This window comes from Protopterus annectens, chromosome 10.part0 (genome assembly GCF_019279795.1).
Source record: "Protopterus annectens isolate FY-2018-M chromosome 10.part0, PAN1.0, whole genome shotgun sequence".
Taxonomy (NCBI): domain Eukaryota; kingdom Metazoa; phylum Chordata; order Ceratodontiformes; family Protopteridae; genus Protopterus; species Protopterus annectens.
Genome location: NC_056744.1, coordinates 309289970 through 309312469, shown reverse-complemented (window position 1 = coordinate 309312469; position 22500 = coordinate 309289970). Strand labels below are relative to the sequence as shown.

Genomic DNA, 22500 nt, shown 5'->3' with positions numbered 1-22500 from the left:
GCCTTTTGTTTGTACCTAATCCCTGGACAGTCCAGAGATTGTTCAGGCACTAAGACATAATTGGTTATTGATTTCTGCTAACCCACAATTGTGTAAAATACTGGGTGATGGACCAACTGTGGTCTATAGGAAGGACTCTAGTATTAAACAGTTGTTAGAGAGAAGGCATCAGCCTGATTCAAGTAGATGTGGTTCAACTGGACTACAAGGTATGTTTAAGTGTGGATGTTGCAAAATATGTCCGCGTATTTTGGTAGGACGACAGTTTTTCCTGAATGGACAAAAGGTTGGTTAAGGAGAAGTACAATTGCAACACTAAATGGGCTATCTATGTTGTTTGTTGTTTACATTGTTTGGCTTATTACATTGGCAAAACTATTAGACGTGTTAGAGACAGGATTTATGAACATGAAAGGGACATTTCCAATAAGAAGGACACTAATGCATTGTATAAGCACGCTGAAAACTTCTTTGGTCATAATTTTGGTTATTTTATAATTGAACAACTTAAGAGAGATGATAGGGGAGAATTGTTGAAGAACATTTGTTAGGCTCAATTCCCTTGTGGAGCCTGGGTTGAATGACACTTGCTCCATTTCATCTAGTTTACATCTCAAAAGTTTGGAATTTTAATCAATTTTTTTAGTATTTTAATATTTTATCAGCGCATTAAATTAATATAACATACATATGTAATATGCATATGCTTGTACACATGTATTTTTATTATGTCTTTTTAAATTTTAATAGTATTAATGAATCATGTGATTGGTTTTATTGCTATTTAAACTGTTGATTGGGTTGTGCTTTCAGTTCTGGTGATGTCCTAATGGATGAAAGCTCTTAACTGAAACTGATGGTGTTGGAATAAAGCATTTTCACTGGTTTTTCGTCTTCCTTGGCTTGGTTCTCAGTTTGTGTTAAGGAGTGAAGTTTCATGAAATTAGCATTGTTTCAATCTTTGATGTTAGCTACAAGTGCTCTTTGTACCACCTGCAATGTTCCCAGTAATGACTCTTTCTGTAATTCATATGGGGTTACATGGATTGGTAACATATCTAAATACGATTGTAGATTCTTTTTTATAAGACCCCATTACTCCTACTACTCTTGGAACTGTCTGGGTATCCTTCTTCCACATTGTTCTTGTATCTGCCTGCAAATCCTGATATTTTATGACTTTGCGTCATAATATGACTCTTTTTTAATTTCTCCAAATCATTTGGGTTTCTAATACTATGACAGGAATGGACCCCATTCCTAAGTCAAAGTATGATTAAAGTTCATGAAATTAGTATTGTTTCACTCTGATGTCAGTCAAAAGTGCTCTTCGCAGCACTCGCAATGTGCCTAGTAATGACTCCTTCTGCAATTTGTACAGAGTTACATGGATTGGTAACATATCTAAATACGAGTGTAGATTATTTTTTATGAGACCAGTTGCTCCAACTACTATTGGAACTGTCTTGGTATCTTTCTTCCACATTGCTCTCATTTCTGCCTGCAGATCCTGATATGTTATGACTTTGTGTCTCTCTGCACACAAGACACTGTAGTCACTGGGTGTAGCAATTTCAATGATCAGTGCTACTTTTGTCTTTTTTTCTTGGACCACCATATCCAGTTTTCTAGCATCTATCTTTTCAACTGTTGGTAATGGGTGATCCCATGTGATATAAACTTCATCATTTTCCATGATGCTTTGTGGCTCATGTTTCCAGTGTTTTTCAGCTACTTCAATACCATAATGTTTGCACAATCCCCAGTGCAACAGTCTTGCCATATTATTATGCCTTTCAGTATACAGCCCTTCTGCCATTAGTATGTCACAACCAGCAATGAGGTATGCGACTGTTTCCAATTCGGTTTTACAAAACCTACATTTGTCTGTTTCTCCCACATGTTCAATGGACTTTGTAAACCAGCAGGTACGTAGTCCACTATCTTGGGCTGCCAATATTAACCTTTCATCTTTTAGTTTGAATTTGCCTCTCCTTAACCATTCCTGTGTTCATTCCTGATCAACATGAGGTTCTTCCAGATGTTTTCTGTACTTGTAACTATATTTATGCATTTTCCATATTTCTTGCCTTCCTTTCTGATCCTTCACTTTATATTCTTTCTTCTGTTTTTTTTTTTAGCACATTCAGTTGCTGCCTGGTTTTTATCCACTTCTGGTTTGATTTCCATTCCTGCTTGACGTCGATATGCTTCTGCTAAATTAAGCAGAGAAGTCATCTTAGATTTATTCTCCTCATGTTTCAAAACTTTCACTACATTTGGATCTTGTGAGGTCAGTAGATATGTGTGGAGTGCCATGATTGCAGATCTATACATGTAATCAATTTCAAGGAGGCCCATCCCTCCCTTGGAATGAGGGAGATATAATCTTGATACTAAATCATCATAATGCATAGCATGATGTAGACAAAGGCAATCTGGCTCATGGGTATAACCAGGCATATGCTATGTATGCCACTGTGTACACCTTTTAAAAGTTATTTATTTGATGCAATGAGATATACAAGAAATAAAAAATAGCATGTGACCATAGGGAACAGTGCAAATTTTGTGGGAGTTCTCTGTCAGCAATGGTGTGAATTTTTTTAAAAAACGTGCTACGTGTGCATGCTAGTATTTAGATATATAAATGTGTCTGTGTGCGTCTATGAATGTGTGTGCATGTGCACAAGTGTGTGTGTGTGTGTGTGTGTGTGTGTGTGTGTGTGTGTGTGTGTGTGTGTGCGCGTGTGTGTGTGTGGTGTGTGTGTGTGTGTGTGTGTGTGTGTGTGTGTGTGTGTGTGTGTGTGTGTGTGTGTGTGTGTGTGCGCGTGTGTGTGTGTGTGTGTGTGTGTGTGTGTGTGTGTGCATGTTCGTATGAATGTGTGCATTTACACTTAACGTGCTCATATATGTGTGTGTGTATGTATGTGAAAGACTCCTATCATCTCAAGTATTATATAATGATTATTTTGAAAATAAAGGTTTTCCTAAACCACTTTTGTATATATTACCTAACAAGCATGTTGACATTCTCTCTATCACTTGGTTCTAAGTTTTGACAAGTTGCATGTTTTGGTAGAGAAGTGTAAAACTTTTCATAGCTGTAAAAAAATCACTGATAACTCATTAATCTTTGATTGTTAGTAGCTTAGAAAACTAACTCTTTCTCTTTGTATTTCAGCTAAACATATGGCATTTGGACAGAAATTTCTGATATTTCTCACTGGCTCTACTGTTATCACCATTGCAGTAATTTCATGTCTGGTCTGCAGCATGTCACTTTTAAAACGCCTGGCAAAAAAGAGTAAGACAGTGTTCAGTGTTAACATGTTTATTACAACATTTCAGATGAACTTAGCAATGTGCTTAGATGTCACGTCTCCAAGTCAGCAGAAGTAATCTGCTGAAAGATGCCTAAATGTGCTTTTCATAGGAGTACTCAAAGCAATAAGATATAAAAGCTGATATTAAACTAAAAGGAAAGCACTTGGTCTGATAACAAATGAGTCCATACACATTTTATAATAAATAATTATGTTTCCATGGGAAAAAACAAGAGTCCCAAATGTCATTGTTCTGATTACATGCAAAGTTTTGCAAAAGCTCAGGTACTGGAAATGTGTGTGTGTGTGTGTGTGTGTGTGTGTGTGTGTGTGTGTGTGTGTGTGTGTGTGTGTGTGTGTGTGTGTGTGTGTGTGTGTGTGTGTGTGTGTGTGTGCACGTGTGTGTGTGTGTGTGTGCACGTGTGTGTGTGTGTGTGTGTGTGTGTGTGTGTGTGTGTGTGTGTGTGTGTGTGTGTGTGTGTGTGCGTGTGTGTGAGTGCACGCCCTTGTGAGTGCACGCACATGTGTGTGAGGTATGTGTATGCATGTGTGCGCGAGTGTGAGTGCATGTGCGTGTGCGTGTGTGTGTGTGTGTGTGTGTGTGTGTGTGTGTGTGTGTGTGTGTGTGTGTGTGTGCCTGTGTGTGTGTGTGCCTGTGTGTGTCTGTATGTTATGATGGCTCTGAGCTTACAGTTATCAGTAAACTTACTTAGCCAAAGAACCTTAATGTTAGCTTTGATGTCAGAGAAGTAAATATGAGTTAGGAGTGGCCACAGTACTGAAATCTGTGGGACACAGCTGGTATTGAGTCTTTTCAAGAAGAATATACCCCCAATCTTAATTTTTGGGCTGTGCTTGCTATTCATCAAGTAGTATAAGAATTTATATTTAGCTTACTAAATTTATTGAAGAAGTCTGAGGGATGAATAGTGTGAATGCTTTGGGTCGAGTGGGGTAACCTGTGCATGCTGACTTGCCTTTGTCAAAGGTCGACTGTGTTTATCAGACAAAATAAATCTTTCACAAGTCAAACTGATTTAAGTCAAGAGACTTTAGGCTACCAATGCCTACATTTAGGAGGTCTATAATGATGCAATCCATTGCCTTACAGGTAAGGCTTATGAGGCTCATAGGCCTGTAGTTACCAGGACCAGTGGTGGGGCCTTCTTTGTTGACCACTGCAGTTCTCCAAGCCTCAAACACAAAGCCAATGAAGAGGCTAAGGTTAACTGTGAATGGGGTCAGTAAGCTAGTCCTTCAGCAAATAAGCCCCTCTGCACATTGTTGGACCCCAGTGAGCTAGTATTTTTCATCTCCAAGAAAGACTTTCGGATTTGTTCAGGGGTGATGATTTGGGGGATTACTGACAAGGCTAAATGTGTATAGACTAGGTAGACATGAGGGGAACAAGTTTGAACTATATTTGGTCATCTGTGTTTTCAACGGTATTTCTAAGGTTCCTGATATAGTTAAAGAAGGACTTGTGGTTGTCTTTGACAGAGGTGGCAGTTTTGAATTCATATTTAGCCTTAGAAGATTTGATTTTGTTCCCAAGCTCTTTGCTTAACTTTTCTAGTTTAATTTTGAGATGTGAGATTTTCAGTTTGTAATTATGGGAGAGGATGTTTTCTGTTTTTAATAAAGCTTGTTTATGCTAGCGTTCCACTAAAGGGATTTATTCCCAAGCTTGGTACAGCACATGTTACAGATCAAAACCCTTCCATGAATGTAGCCATGTTTGCTATTGGGTCTTCAAAGAGGAGGGGATTCTTGAATCTTTGCAGGCCATTGTAAAGTTGAAGCAAATTTGCATTATAGAAATCCCTGCAAATCATAGGGTTTATGAATGTTTTGGGCTGGAATGTAATAATGACAAACACCATCTACCCACTGTTTGACTGAATCTGAGTTAAGTGTTTTAAACAAAGGTTTAATGTTTGTACCCACAGCTGATATGCGTATAACAGACATTATTTTAGATGTTAAAATGTTTGCACGCAATCTCTCTCTCTTAAAACTTTGTTTCATGACATGCAAGAGCCCCAAGCTAGTTGTTTTAAGAAACCTAGTTTATATGTACCGAAGAATAACATGTTGGTTAATGCATTTGAACAACTTTGTATTTCTGATATATATGATGTCTCTAATAATAAATGCAGGTCACAAGGAACAGGTCCTAGGTTTAATTTAACTAGACTAGAACATGATGCATTAGTAGCATTGGAAAAGCGACAAGACCTAGTTATTAGGCCTGCTGATAAAGGGGGCCAGATTGTTGTGATGAACAGGTCTGATTATGATAAAGCTATGTATGATTTGTTATTAGACAAAACCTCATATGAAGTTATTACATCTGAACAAGTTGATAATATGATTAACAATGTAAGTAAATCTATTGATTGGTTAGAAGCAAGTTGATTAATAAACCATGAATTAGCTATGTATTTTCAAACACCTAATCCTACCATTCCTATCATAAAAGGTTTACCAAAAGTACACAAAAATAGTAACAAACCACCTATGAGACCTATTGTGGCGGGTAATAATTGGTGTACAGAATCTTTGTCTATATATCTTGAGAAGAGTTTGAGACCTTTGGTTAGTACATCAAAAGTAATTTTAAGAGATACTGAACAATTTATGAAAGAATTATATGAGTTTTCGAGGAAAGTTATTATTAATGGGAATATGTTTTTTGTTACCTTGGATGTGACCTCTCTCTTCACTGTAATACCCAATACTGTAGGTATAGAATATGTCACTGAATTATTGAATGACTATGAAGAGGATGAGATATATTTAATACAAACTTTATTGGGTTTGGTTTTACGCAATAATATTTTTGTGTTCAATCAAGAAATTTATTGGCAGAAAAACGGTGTTGCTATGGGGAGATCTTGCTCCAATAGCTATGCGAATGCAGTGATGAGGGTATGGGAAACTTAACATTTGATGCAAGGTCCATTTTACAGATATATTTTGTTTTATAAATGATTTGTGGATGACCTTTTTTTGATTTGGAATGGTACGGAAATACGACTGATGGAATTTATTAAATACATTAATTTGTCGTCTGACGTTTTGAAATTCACTTTGAATTATTCTACGGAAGGTATACAGTTTTTAGATGTATACATATGTAAGCATAAAAAAGGTGGATTAATTAGTAGATTGTACAAGAAGGAATGTCATGTCAACCAGTTACTCAGTAGGGGTAGTATGCATCCGAATTTTGTTTTTGACAATGTTGCTAAAAATCATTTTTTTAGGGCATCAAGGCTCAATGTGAGGGATGAAGACTATGAGCATCATAAAACTAAAATTGGGTTGGATTTGGTTGCAAGGGGTTACGAACAGGGATTGGTGAGGAAGAACTCTGCAGCCATAGATGCTGTGAGATCCACCGTAGCTAAACCCTACTTTTCTGAACACTCTAGTAAAAAGAATAGAACCATTGATAATCGACTTAGAATGTCTATGCATTATACTAGAGATGTAAAATTGTATACAGAAATTATAAATAAGCATTGGGGCATTCTGATGACGGATGACAACATTAAGGCCTTGGTTGGTACAAAACCTCAATTTTCTTTTAAGAATATGAAATCATTAAAGTCTAGGTTATGTCATAAATCCCAGAATGAATATTTAACCAATAATTTGGGCACCAAACCATGTGGGACATGTAATTATTGTAGTTATGTGTCCACAGCTTCTGAATTTAAACATCCAGATACAGGTGAATTTTATAAACTTACTACTAGTGCTGATTGTGGCACCATGCATGTTGTATATCTTGCAGTCTGTACCCTATGTAATAAATACTATGTAGGTAAGGCTGACTGCAGTCTTAGAGAGAGGATTAGAGAGCATTTATATAACATTAAGAGAATGAATGGTACTAATGCACTTGCCAAGCATGTTATGCAAACAGATATAAAACATGTTTTTATGTTCTCAGTACTAGCTAAAACTTTTGAGACTGTGAGAAGGGGTAATGTAAGACATAGAACTGAAGAGTTAGAAGCAGGTTGGATTATTAGATTAAGGGCCAACTGTGGGCATGGTCTAAATGACCATGTTCCTATTAAACCAACATTACAGAAGCGGTCTTTGAGGAAGTAATTATAATTATTTTAACAACATTTATTTTATATTTATGTATGTATACATGAGTATGTAATATTGTTCAATGTTTTATATAAAAAAATTTTATGACATTTTTTAGCTGCATGTGCACTTTAATTATTTGCATCTAGGTTTTGTCACATGTTTAACTGTTAGTATAAATAGGTGTTCTAATCAGCATGTATTATGCACCTGACGAAGCTATATGTGAAAGCGGTTGTGTGAATAAAGCTGAGCTGACATCAACGTCTTGGGTTTTGGATTTGTATTTCAACAGATTTTGAAGTTTGGAGCCACACCTTTGCTTTTTGGACTTTTATTTGAACTTAGCAATGTGCTGAGATGTCACGTCTCTAAGTCAGCAGAAGTAATCTGCTGAAAGATGCCTAAATGTGCTTTTTATAGGAGTACTCAAAGCATTGAATCTTTGCAGGCCATTGTAAAGTAGAAGCAAATTTGCATTATAGAAATCCCTGCAAATCATAGGGTTTATGAATGTTTTGGGCTGGAATGTAATAATGAGAAACCCTACTCTATGGTCAGACCTAACCAGGGAGGGTGTAGTTACAGGTGCTAAGCACAATGTTGCTATGTTTGTAACAATCAGTTTCAATACATTTAATCTTTTCAAATGGAAGTGTGCAATTTGGGCTAGTAGGTTTGCATTAATGAAATATAAGAAGTGTAGATCATATTTATTTGTAGAAATGTAAATATTCCAGTTAACCCCAGGGATCACTCCAGTGGCTCTACTTGACAGAGGCACTGGGAACTAATATTGGGCAGCACGATGCCGGGGCAATTCTATGAGCTAGGTTTGTAAAGGCTCCAGGGCCATTAGCCTAGCACACACCTATGAACCTATGAATAGACTGAGCATTGAATTTCCCCAAGTATTAACAGATTCCATCTTATTTAGATATGCCTCATGGGTTGTGGGTGTCATAGAGGCGGCTCTACAATTATCAAAGAAGTGATCAGGGGTTTAGTTGTTAGGATGTTAAGGTCATGCTTATTACCCATCTGTGTAGGTCTAGAGGGAAGGAGTCATGGAAGAATATGGACATACCACCAGATGCAGAACCACTCTTAGTAAAAGATCTGAACATGTGATGAGCATTGAACCCTGACTGGGAGGGTTAGCAATCTTTGCACTGGAACCGTGTTTTAGTAAGGAAACAGATGTCTCTATTTTCTAAAGTTAGGAAAGTTTCTAAGGAGGGCATTTCTTATTAAGGCTTTTAAGTCAGTACTGCTAGATGGAGCAGGTTCACTTTGCCTAAAAAGGGAGTGTCGGAGTAATGAAGGCCCTGGCCAGTACATGAAAGCCATGCAGACAAAGGTTCTGGCCATCCCTGGAAAAACAGGCAGGACACTAAACCATCTACCTCCAGATTAAAACACATCGGACTTCTCCTCAAATGACACCAGCAGCTGAGTCAACTGGTGAAGTCAGTCATCTTTTGTTTATACTGAAGTATCATTTTAGGTTAATGTACAACCCTGCTCAAGCTAGCTGTATGCCATCCTTTGACATTTGTTTATACTGAAGTATCATTTTAGGTTCATGTAGAACCCTGCTCAAGCTAGCTGTATGTCATCCTTTGACATTTGTTTATACTGAAGTATCATTTTAGGTTAATGTAGAACCCTGCTCAAACTAGCTTTATCCCATCATTTGATGTTTACTCTGAGAGCTCAGTCATATCTCTTCATTTAATCCAGAAATGTGTCCCACAGGTCATCCACATCACATGAACAATGACAATTGCATGGTTGTATCTCAGATGAAGGGGCTTGACAGCCCCAGACAAATGCTATGCCCTGGCTCTTGATGGCCAGCTCATCATAACCTTATCATTGCTGATCATGGTGAGTCAAATATTTGTGTATCTCACTATGTGGTCACTCATGTCTAGGGCATTTCATTGTATGTTGGCTGGCCCATGATGTTAAAGGTTCAGATGGGCTGGTACGATGACTGTTGTGTAGGGTTTGTAATAAGTGGTGAAAGAGGGGTAGTATGTGAGGTCAGGTTATGCTGCAGAGGTGTTTGAGAATCAGACTTTTACCTTGGAGGTCTTAATTACCAAAGCATAAGAAGGCTTATTTTTAGGTGGATGGATGTAGGTACAAGGTAGCTGTGGGCACTGATAACTTCATGGGTGTTGTATGTTTAGGTGAGATACTAGCCTCCAACTCAGTTAAGTATTTGCACCACCAATGAGGATTATAATGAAGGTAGAACTAAATGGTTGTCACTAAACTTTAAGGAGTAATACCTCTGCCTCAAGGTACCCTGTGTTAATAAGCCAGCAACAAAGGGTAATGAGTCCATCAGAGACATGGCAGAAAAATGATGTTTTAGTGTGGACATTACGGAAAAGGAGGAGGTAATTGTGCTTGGTATCCTGGAACAGCACTGTCACCTCACAGTAAGACGCTGTCCGGTTCGATTCTCAGCTAGAGCGTCTTCTGCGTGGAGACATGCATGAATGGGCGTACCTTCATTGAAGGTTGTGCATCAGGGCTGGTAACTCGACACGTAAAAATCAACTACCAATCATTAGCGGACCGGAGTTCCGCTGTGGCGACCCCTAACCGGGAAAAGCCGAAAGACACAACAACATCCTGGAACAACACAATTTACAGCAGCAAAATCGTCTGGCATCCAAGGTCCCAAGACAGCACTGAGCATCACTGGCAGGGCCACAGTCTGGGTTTTCCACTTTGTCATTTAAGCTAGTTACTTCTGCTGTGTATCTGGAAAAATGAGAAAGAGAGGCCTGCCCAGTCCAGCTTGAATGCATATTATAATTATGTTAGAGCTGAGGTCAACAGGGAGAGAAATCCTATGCATGTTGCACATTTCAAATTTTGCAAGCCTTTTTATTCAGTACAACAGAATAGGATGATGGGAAAGCTAAAATGCATGGTAGTGTAGCCAAGACTGTTGGGTGGGGGGGGGGGTCATGAAATAGTTAAATATAAACAATGATAGTATTGGGTTAAGTGGTGTGCTGCCATGGTCAAATGTGGTAAATGTGAAGACGATTGGTGATGTTTTGTGATTTGTCTGAAGCATTAGGAATGTGTTGGCAGTCAACAGCAGTCTATCTGGAAATATCTCTATGCGAAAGGTGCAGGCTTTGGAGGGAGGGTTTGTAAAACCTTACAAGCTCCTGAACATCCTTTAATGCTTCTCAGAACAATTATAATTTGTGTTCATTTTTACAAACCATTCTTAAAGATGCAGTTTATAATATAGAATCATATCAAGATCTGTGTTATTTAGGAGGGATTATGGTATTATTAAGAGCCAAGGAAAAGGGAAACTACTCCAAGTGTAAACCACATCCTTCATTGTGGAAGGACCATAGTCAAGGTATAAAAGGGCATTCTGCTACACAGCTGATGTAAACCACATCCTTCACTGTGGAAGGACCATAGTCAAGGTATAAAAGGGCATTTTGCTACACAGCTGAGGTTAGAAATTTCACAAAGCTTGAGATTATCATTATGCTGTACAAGGTACCAGTAAAGGCACATCTAGATCAGTGCATCCAGTTCTGTAACTAACATAAGGAACAGTGCATACATTTGAGGAAGTGACATATGGAGCAGTGCATACAATTCAGAAAGTGACACGTGGAACAATGAGAATGTGACATGTGGAGAAGTGCATACAATTCAGGACATGACATACGGAGCAATGCATACAATTCAGGAAGTGACATGGAAAAATGAGGAAGTGACATATCGAACAATGAGGAAGTGACATATGGAACAATGAATACACTTCAGGAAGTGACATATGGAGCACTGTAGGTATTTTAGAAGTTCAGAACGTCACTGATGACTAAGGACATCACTTGAGGGAGGTTTTTAATGAAAGTCATAAAAGAGCAGTCATGGTTTTAAGTGAAAATGTATGAGGACATGTTGTTGACCTTGAATTTGTATGACCTCCAGGCAAAAATGAGAGGTTACATGAGGAGAATCTTCTGGGATAAGTGACAGAAGGAAGGAGTGGATAGGAGGAATAACAATAACTGGCCCTAAAATAAAACCATATCTTTATTATTGGACTGAGTACATTGTAATTGTTTGTAAATTTTGCCATACATCAGAGAAAGCATTTGTGATTAAAATCAGTAAGTTCTGGTACCAATGACTACAGAAGGAAACTGTGGCATCAGGTAAGCACAGGTAAAATATGTTAGGTAGTAGTGTTATACCTGATGCAATCAGTGTTGCATTTAATTGCTGGAACCTGTGTTCTGAGAGACTGCCTTCCAGACTATCTACAAATATACAGAGCTGAGTATATTTTTTTGGTTATAGAGTTTAATTGTTGCTTGGAACTCTGTTGAAACTGTTGTCTCCCTGTTCTGAGAGACTGATCTGCAAATATACAGAGCTGAGGATATTTTTTGGTTTTAGAGTTTGTACTGTTAGTTGTTGCTTAGATCTCTGTTGAAACTGTTTTGTCCCACCCTCCCTATTTTTGGTTTGTAGTTTAAATTTGGTGGCTTTTGCAGTTGCCCACCCCACTGTAGATTTGATCTGGGACACTCCCCCAGTCCCATCTCTTTACCACATTCTGCCTAATAAACTCTTTCTGCACTTGCTTTTAGTCCTTTTTAATTTAATTGCATTTTTTAAACTGTGTTTGGTCTAATATTGCTACATACTCAAGTGTACCAGCTTCCACTGCATATGAATTGTTTTTACTACTGTTTTTGCTACTTTTCTGTCAAAAAAAAAACACCTGTAAGCCTGTTTCCTACCTTTTCTGTAACTAGCGTTCCAGATACAGATTTGCTGTATCCAGGATTGTATGTAAGCTTCTGAGCTCCCCAAGCCTTTCTGTGTTTGAGGGAAGCCTTCTAGTTTATCAGTGGGAGTGGTAAGCACTAGGTAACCTGTCTACCACATAAGGAGTGGTTCTGGCCCAGAAATTGTACTTAGATTCATAGATTAGTACTAGGCTAACTGCCCTTGCAAGCCATTTTAAGCCTAGCCAATTATCCCTTGTGAGACTCAAACCCTGCACCTTGTGTTTGTAAGGCAAACACTTTAACCATTAGGCCGTTTGGGCAATCTCTTCCATCTCTCTCAACTTTCTGATTTGAAAGCCTGCATTTGCACTTGTTTCTGTCCTGTAACTCGTCTAGTGCAGATACAGATTCTTATTTTTAGCACTTAAATTTGCTTGTTCATGCTCAGCACTTGTTCAGAACTTGTAAGCACTAAATAAGCTACTAGTTACTATAGCACTCAATCTTCCTCATTACCTAGAGGAAAACAGTTTTTGTACTTACTTTTCTCACTTGCTTAGAGAAAAACAACTCTTGTACTCACTTTCCTCACTTATCTAGAAGAAAATAGTTTTTATTCAGGCATGTCCAAGCGTCAGCTCCCAGTGTTCTCTCCTGTCTATCTGATGAATCTGGGCATCTTGAGGCAATGTAAACATTGCCTCATGTACACAGACAACCCTCTCCTCCTACCACCCAACACTACAACCTGTGAGAGATGCACTTATCTAGCCAAACTGGAGATAAAGCTCTCTCAAATCAAGACTGAACTTGACAGTCATGAGGAGAAGGTAAACATTTGCACCACACCACACTCATCACATAGTCTCAGTAAATCTACACCACCAAAATCCACACATAGTAACACAAAAACATTTGTGGAGGCTCTCAATAATAATCTGTCTAAGCAACAGAGACCTCCAAAGCAGAAACACAAGCAACCTCCATCCCCCAACCCAACCTAAATGACACATAGCCCACAGACTCAGTGTGCCACTCAACCACAACCAATAAGGCAAAACAACGTACCCAACACACTAGTCATAGGTGACTCTATAGTCAGGCACACTGATGTCCTACTCACCAGGCTAAACAAGGAGAAGGTTACTGTCAGCTGCCTGTCGGGTGCCAGGATTCGCCACATAACCCATGCACTCAGGTCACTCCACAACAAGTACAAATATGACTCTGTCATTGTCCTTGTTGGTGTGAATGACCTGAGACATACCTCCTTGGACTACATGAAAAGAGACATGGAAGAGCTCTCTGATCTTGTAGCCTAATCAGGTATGACCCTAGCCCTGAGTAGCATTCTGCCATTGCCCCGAATGATACCGCAGTACAAGGACAAAATGATTGACTTCAAAAATTGGCTAAGCTTCTGGTGTCATTCTAAGGGGATCCAGTATCTGTCTGCTTGGGATGACATGGTCGAAAGACCACAATGCTTTGCCACAGATGGCCTGCATCTGTCGCCCCTGGGATTCCGGATACTGGATAAGGCTCTTGCTGCCCCTATAGTGCCTTTTTTAGACAAGGTTCAAATAACAAATTCACCACCGCAACAGGAACAGGCAAGCAAAAACTGAGGGTAATGCTACTCAATATTAGAAGTCTAAATCTCAAAATGCACTCAATCGAGGCACTCCTTAAAATGGAGAATATCGATATCTGTGCAGTGACTGAGACCTGGTTCAAGGCTCCAGAGAGCACCCCTGCACTACCAGGCTATAACTCATACCACACTTTTCGGCCATGTAACCTGGACAGAAGCACCAAAGGTGGAAGTGTGACCATATTCATTCAGGATATCCACACCTCCAGGCTAGTTGCTCAGCATAATGCATCCAAGGTTATCCAAGTGCAACTAACTCTGGGCAAAACTGCAATCCAAATTGTAGCTTGCTACAGATCCCCCACCATGCCCCAGGATTCCCACTCCTATTTTCTTGATGTACTGAAAAATATTAGGGTTCAACCAAACACCCTAATAATGGGCGACTTCAACTACCCCACCATTAACTGGGAAAACTACTCGTGTACCAACTCCTTAGCTCAACACTTTCTGGAATTTATAAACCCCAATGCCCTGGATCATCTTATCCACACCCCCACCAGGGGCAACAATATCTTAGACCTAGTCATTACCAACATGAGTGACCGGTGTTCCACACCTGAAGTCCCCCATTAAGGAAACCATGGTAAAAAATTTCTCCAAAGCCAACTTCATGCTTCTTAAGACAGAAGTGGTGAACTTCATGACACTCGTGCAGATGGACAATACAGTTACAACTGCTGAATCCTACACAAATGCACTCTATAAGCACTAACATGAGTGCATGGATCATGCTATCCCAAACAGAACCAAGATGCTATCCTCCAAAAAAAGGAAGCCAATCTGGTGGTCCCCTGCCATAAACAAACTGTGCAACAGAAGGAATAAACTGTTGCAAAAGAGAGTAAAATCCCATGAGTGGAGGAGCTCCCTGGTCAGCCTCAGTAAGAAGCTGAGATCCCTTATAAGATCCTCCAAAGCTAGCTACAAAAACAAAATCACCACTAATTCTAAGGACAACCACAAAGCATTCTATAGCTATGTCAAGAATCTCGATGGCAACACCCAGATCTGCTCTGAGTTACAGCACAAAGGCACAAAAATTACAGAACCAACTGATATTGCCAACATCCTGGCAGATAGGTTCAGTGCTAACTTTACCCCCCCTCACCCCGTAAAGGGCCCATATCTGTACAGGAAGAATGCAGAGTCCCTGTAATCACAACTACTCAGGTAAAAGCTGCACTCTCTAAGGCCAAAAACACAGCATCCATGGGACCAGACAACATCCCAGGCTGCGTTTTACACAAACTTCAGAACGAACTGGCTCCCCACTTAAGCACCATGCTCAATAATAGCCTCGCATCAGGCTTTGTGCCCACTGAATGGCACACAGCAACAGTTATCCCACTCCACAAAGGGGGAGCCACCACTGATCCCGAGAACTATCGACCTATTAGCCTGACGAGCCTGTTCTGCAAGGCCATGGAATGTATCATCATGGAACTCATAAACAAAGACATTGGATCCCACCCAGGTTGGGTTTGTGAAAGGCAGATCATGCCTCCTGAACCCAATCAACTTCCTTGAGGCAGTCACCAAAGCCGTAGATGAGGGTAAGGTGGTTCACACAGCCTTTCTTGACCTCGCCAAGGCTTTCGACACCATCCCCCATTCTGGAATTATAGCTAAACTCACTAAACTAGGTATAAATCCCTATGTCACAAGATGGGTTGCCAACTGGCTCACTGAAAGAACCCACACTGTAAAAGTTGCAGACTCCAAATCTGACCTCAAAGCAGTGACAAGTGGAGTACCACAGGGTTCCATCCTGGGACCTCCCCTGTTTGGTATATACTTCTCTGAAGTACAGGCTAACACAGATGGCCTCTGGCTAATGAAGTTCGCAGATGACTGCAAACTAGGAGCCATAGTTAAGTCCCCAAATGATATGGACATCCTACAGAAGGGCCTCGCTGAGACAGATGCCTGGTGTCAGAGCCATGGCCTCAAGCTCAATGCCAAAAAGTGCAGTGTCATCCCCTTTGGTAAAAACTATGTACCCATGAAATACCACATAAGCAGCAATTTACTTAACACCGAATGTGTGATAAGAGACTTTGGGACCCAGGTGGACAGTAGTCTCTTCTTTGATAGTCACATCGCCACAGTAGTCAGGAAGTCCTTCTACATGGCACACCTCATCATAAAAGGGTTCTCATCCAGGAAAAAGAGGTCATTGTTCCCCTCTACTCGACACCCATTAGACCCATTACAGAGTACAACGCCCCTTTTGGAATGTACCTCACAAGACATCTGCAGAGGCTGGAAAGGCCACAGAAGTACCTCACAAAGAGGATTACTGGCCTCAAACAAATGCCCTACACTGACTGCCTCAAAAAATTCCATCTTTACTCTGTAGCATATCGCCTACTCTGAGGTGATCTCTGCCTAACATATAAAGCTATGTCAAACCCAGAGCTGTTGGACATGCTACACCTAAAGAAATCCCAATCCCACCGAGCTACACACTCTAGGGACCTAAACCTTGTCACCACAATAAACAGGACATGCTGGAGGGATAGATTCCTGTCCCAGAGACTTCCCATACTCTGAAACAGGCTACCCATCTATGTCAAGCAAAGTTCTTCATTAGCACTCTTCAAGAAAAATCTTGATGAGTGGATGGGAAATAGGAAATACACCCTGGGGATCACTTCTGTGTCTATGCTCGACAGTGGCACAGGAAGATAACTTTCTTGGGTGGCGTAAGCCAGGGAACCTTGTTGGCTAGGCTTACGTAGGCCCTTGGGCCGATAGCCAGGAATCTACCTATGAACCTATGAACAAGTTATGTTTATTAAGATGACGGTCACAATACCTGCCCTCCCCCTTCTCAATTACTAACCATGAATTTATTGTCATTGCACTATTTTTCTATGGCTATTCCAATGTCACTGCTGATTTATGTTGGAACTTTAACTGCAATTATTTCATGCTCATCTAAAGCTTTGTCCTAATTGCAAATATCCATCGCTGATTATCCAGAGTACAAATGTATTAGCAATTTGAATTGTGACTGTGCATCCTGATCTGGCCCTGAAATTAGTTGTTAATAATCAGTAAATAAGCATAAATAAAATTAAATAAAATATACTGCAGATATAGACTTTCTTTCAACCAGTTGCTGCAGAGGCAAGGTTTCCATCTGAATGCAAATGACCTTCATGTAAGAACAGGCAGGTGTTGCTCATGATGGTCACCTGGGAGAAACACCTGGCAGTCTCCTCCCATATTTCTGCCATGAAAACTCTTTTAGGCAGCTTCGATAGCTGACCATAGGGTCACCATGATTCCACCACAACTTGATAGCACTACACATACATACACAACTCGATGGCAGTACACATACATACACAACTCAACTCGATGGCAGTACACATACATGCACAACTCGATGGCAGTACACATGCATGCACAACTCGATGGCAGTAAACATACATACACAACTCGATGGCAGCACACATACATGCACAACTCGATGGCAGTACACATACATGCACAACTCAATGGCAGTAAACATACATACACAACTCGATGGCAGTACACATACATGCACAACTCGATGGCAGTACACATACATGCACAACTCGATGGCAGTAAACATACATACACAACTCGATGGCAGTACACATACATGCACAACTCGATGGCAGTACAAATACATGCACAACTCGATGACAGTACACATACATGCATAACTCGATGGCAGTACACATACATGCACAACCCCATGGCAGTACACATACATACACAACTCAATGGCAGTACAAATACATACACAACTCGATGGCAGTACACATACATGTACAACTCGATGGCAGTACACATACATACACAACTCGGTGGCAGTACATATACATGCACAACTCGATGGCAGTACACATACATGCAGAACTTGATGGCAGTACACATACATACACAACTCAACTCGATGGCAGTACACATACACAACTCAACTCCATGGCAGTACACATACATGCACAACTTGATGGCAGTACACAAACATACACAACTCGATTGCAGTACACATACATACACAACTCGATGGCAGTACACATACATGCACAACTTGATGGCAGTACACATACATACATAACTCAACTCGATGGTAGTACACATACACAACTCATCTCGATGGCAGTACACATACACAACTCAACTCGATGGCAGTACACATACACAATTCAACTCGATGGCAATACACATACATAAACAACTCGATGGCAGTACACATACATGCACAACTCAATGGCAGAACACATACATACACAACTCGATGGCAATACACATACATGCACAACTCGATGGCAGTACACATACATACACAACTCAATGGCAGTACACATACATGCACAACTCGATGGCAGTACACATACATGCACAACTCGATGGCAGTACACATACATATACAACTCGATGGCAGTACACATATATATACAACTCGATGGCAGTACACATACATACACAACTCGATGGCAGAACACGTACATACACAACTCAATGGCAGTACACGTACATACACAACTCGATAAAGATACACGTACATACACAACTCAGTAAAGAACTTCTCAAAAGCCGACTTCACACTTCTAAAGACTAGTGTGGTCTCCTTTAAGGCCCCCGAGCCGGCGGAAAACAGTACTCAAGCCGCTGAATCACTTACAAACGCCTTCTACCAGCACCTGCAGGACTGCATGGATAAGGCAATCCCAAACAAAACAAAGACTCTTAGTACCAAAGGCAAGCGTCCACTCTGGTGGACCCCAGCCATAAACAAACTCTACAATAAAAGGAGGAAGCTACTACAAGATAGAGCAAAATCCTTAAAAGGTAAGACACCCTTGATCACTATAAGTAAAAAACTAAGAGCTCTCATAAAATCATCCAAAGCAAATTTCGAGAGAAAAATAGCTAAAGACTCAAAAGACAATCATAAGGCCTTCTTTAGCTATGTTAGAAACCTAGGAGGAAACTCCCAGATATGCTCAGAACTAGTTCAAAATTATGTGGAGATTACTGATCCTACAGACATTGCCAACATACTGGCTGACAGGTTCAGTGCAAACTTCTCCCCTCCCCAAAAGGGGAGATATCTATAGCAAAAGATTAGAAGCCCCCAAACATCTCCAGCGCCCAAGTGAGAACTGCTCTCTCCAAAGCAAAAAACACAGCATCCATGGGACCTGATGGTGTCCCCGGCTGTGTGCTCCACGAACTCAAGGAGGAATTAAACCCACAGCTAGGACAGCTGTTTAATCAAAGTCTTACCTCTGGATACGTACCCAGGGAGTGGCGCACTGCAACTGTGGTCCCACTTCACAAAGGCGGTGCCTCCACCGACCCTGGAAATTACCGGCCCATTAGCTTGACAAGCCTTATCTGCAAAGCCATGGAGAGGATCATAATGGACCTCATAAATAAAGACATAGGGAATTTGCAGACTTTGGATCCAACCCAGTTTGGCTTTGTCAAAGGCAGATCATGCCTTTTAAACTTGGTTGACTTCTTTGAAACAGTTACCAAAGCCATTGACGAGGGAAAGGCAGTCCATACAGCCTACCTCGATCTGGCTAAGGCCTTCGATACAATACCCCACTCGGGTATCATTGAAAAACTCATCAGCTTAAATGTTAACCCATACATCACAAGATGGGTTGCAAACTGGCTGAGTGACAGAACCCACAGGGTCAGAGTTGCTGGCGCCATGTCAGACTCAAAACCTGTCACAAGTGGTGTCCCACAGGGCTCAGTCCTGGGCCCACTCTTGTTTGGCATCTACTTTTCCGAAGTACAAGCAAACACAGGAGGGTTATGGCTGACAAAGTTTGCAGATGACTGCAAACTGGGCCATAGTAGAAAACACATCTGACACAGATATCCTTCAGAAGGGTCTCACAGAAATGGATAACTGGTGCCAGAGCCACGGCCTGAAGTTAAATGCCAAAAATGCATAGTCATACCCTTTGGGAAAAACAAGGTTACCCCTAGCTACCAAATAGGTGGCAATCCACTGAGCACAGAAGAAGTTATCAGGGACCTGGGGACCCAGGTTGATAGTAGTCTGTCATTCGACACCCATGTAGCTAAAGTAGTTAGGAAGACCTTCTACATTGCCCACCTTATCATGAAGGGATTCTCATCTAGATCAAGGGAGGTCATAGTCTCCCTTTACTCATCACTCATCAGACCAATGATTGAGTACAATGCCCCATTTGGGATGTATCTGACCCGACACTTGCAGCAGCTGGAGAGGCCACAAAACTTCCTCACCAAAAGGATAAAGGGTCTCAAAAATCTGTCCTATGCTGCCCGACTGAAAGAACTCCAGCTCTATTCAGTCGCACGCTGCTCAGAGGTGACCTTTGCCTAACATACAAGGCCATGTCAAACCCAGATTTGATGAATATGCTTCACCTCAAAAAATCTAGATCCATCAGAGCCACAAGGGCGGGAGACTCAAACCTCGACACGGCTATTAATAGGACGTGCTGGAGGCATAGATTCATCACCCAAAGACTCCCTATGCTGTGGAACAAAATCCCGGTACATGTGAGGCAGAGCACCTCGCTGGCCTTGTTCAAGAGAAATCTTGACCAATGGATGAGAGATCGCAGATATACCCCAGGGATTACCTCAGTGTCACTGCTCGACAGAGGCACAGCAAAATAATGGGTATAGTTCCCCATACTAAAGGGGTGGCGTAAGCCACAAAACGATGGGCTAGGCTTGTAAATGCCCTCGGGCAGATAGCCTAGTATGAACCTATGAACCTATGAACCTATGATGGCAATACACATACATACACAACTCAATGGCAGTACACATACATGTACAACTTGATGGCAGTACACATACATACACAACTCGATGGCAGTACACATACATGCAAAACTCGATGGCAGTACACACACTCATATATATTTATATATATATATATATATATATATATATATATATATATATATATGTATATACACACACACACACACACACACGCACACATATATATATTTATTTTATTTATTTATTTATTTTACATTTGTTGACCGGGCTAGTCTAACTGGATACACATCCATTTTCAGTAGAGGCCTGGGGGAAAAAGCTCCACTACAAGTTATATACTTTAGCAAGTACAAAAAGCTTATACAGTAAAATCAGTTCGAACCATTGCATAAATGTGGAGGGCATCATTACAAAAGTAATTGCTACACTGTGAAAGATTAACACACAAAGATGGAACAACAAAAAGACAGACCATGTTAACTCATTTGCACCAGGTATACACTGAAGTAAAAAGGAGTAAAAGGAGAATCACAGATCACAAAAATAACAGTTTTGTAAAAAAAACAAAATCTATACAAAAAGAATGTATAGCTAGAGGAGAAGAAACGTACAGGAGTAATAGTAGTACTTTTGTAGCAGTGATAAGGCAAGAGGCCAAAAAAGTGTCAGTCATGGTTAGTACATGGGCATAGCCGGTGGGAATTCAGGAAAGATTTTAGCTGCTTCTTGAAAAGGGGGGTTGATACCAGTGAGGTGAGTTCACAAGGAAGCTTGTTCCAATTAAAACCAACAGTGTTAGTAAACACGCAGTCACCAGATTTATTATGTGATTTATGGGAGGCGACTAGTAACTTGTCAGATGAGCGAAGGGTTGTGAAGTTTTTATAAGGGGTAATAAGGTTACTGAGTATGGGAGTATTTGTGGGGTGATACAAGATCTTGTGGATGATTGTCAGTTGTTGAAGCAGCAGCTGATTTTGTAATTCCAGCCAGCCTAGTTGTTTCAGATTTATGCAATGGTGGGTACGAAATGGAGCACCTGTGGCAAATCTAGCAATGTTATTGTATGAGGTTGCCAGTTTGTTAAAACTGGATTTTAATAGCTTGGTAAAAATAGGAGAGGCATAGAGAAGGGTAGAGATCAGATGTGTTTATGCTATAGTAGTCCTGGCTGAAGGTGTAAGGAAGGGTTTGAGCCTATAGAGAAAGCCGAGTTTTCTATTTACTGATTTAATGGTTAAGTTGATGTGTAAGTCGAAGTTAAGATTATGGTCAATTGTGACTCCTAGAAGTTTAGTGTTAGAGTCAGGTGATATAATTGTGCCATTGTTAGATACAATTGTAAAGTTGATAGGACAGGACGTCTGTGTTGGAGTGAATAGTAATAATTTAGTTTTTCGGGGGTTAAGAAGGAGACATAACTGATGGAATCAATTTTCAGCTGATGTAAATACTTTTTGGGTACTAGACTACAGCTCAGCAGAAGAAACTGTGGCACAGATAAGTGTCGAGTCATCTGCATATTGAATGCAGGAGGATTGTGGAAGGGAAGTTTTCAGATCATTAATAAAAATGGAAATGAGGAGGGTCCCAGAATAGAGCCCTGTGGGACTCCAATGGTGATGGGAAGCTGTGAGGATAAGTGATTGTCCCAGAGAACTGCTTGCTGTCTATTTTCTAGGTAGGAATTAAACCACTGGACTGCTAGAGTGTCTAAGGAGAGAGATTTGAGAATGTTTAACATGAGATGATGGTTAACTGTGTCCAAGGCTTTGGAGAGGTCTAAGAATAGAGCTGAGGAAAGTAGGTTATTATTATGATTTTT

General features: G+C 40.5%; 1 protein-coding gene across 1 annotated transcript in view; it reads left to right on the top strand.

The window, feature by feature from the left end:
* Nucleotides 1-22500, top strand: part of LOC122814133 (P-selectin-like) — a 320597-nt gene that overhangs the window by 275550 nt on the left and 22547 nt on the right. Inside the window, exon 11 of the mRNA XM_044086747.1 lies at nt 3185-3307. Within this exon, the coding sequence (XP_043942682.1) occupies nt 3185-3307 (123 nt within the window). The remainder of the gene's footprint in view (nt 1-3184; nt 3308-22500) is intronic.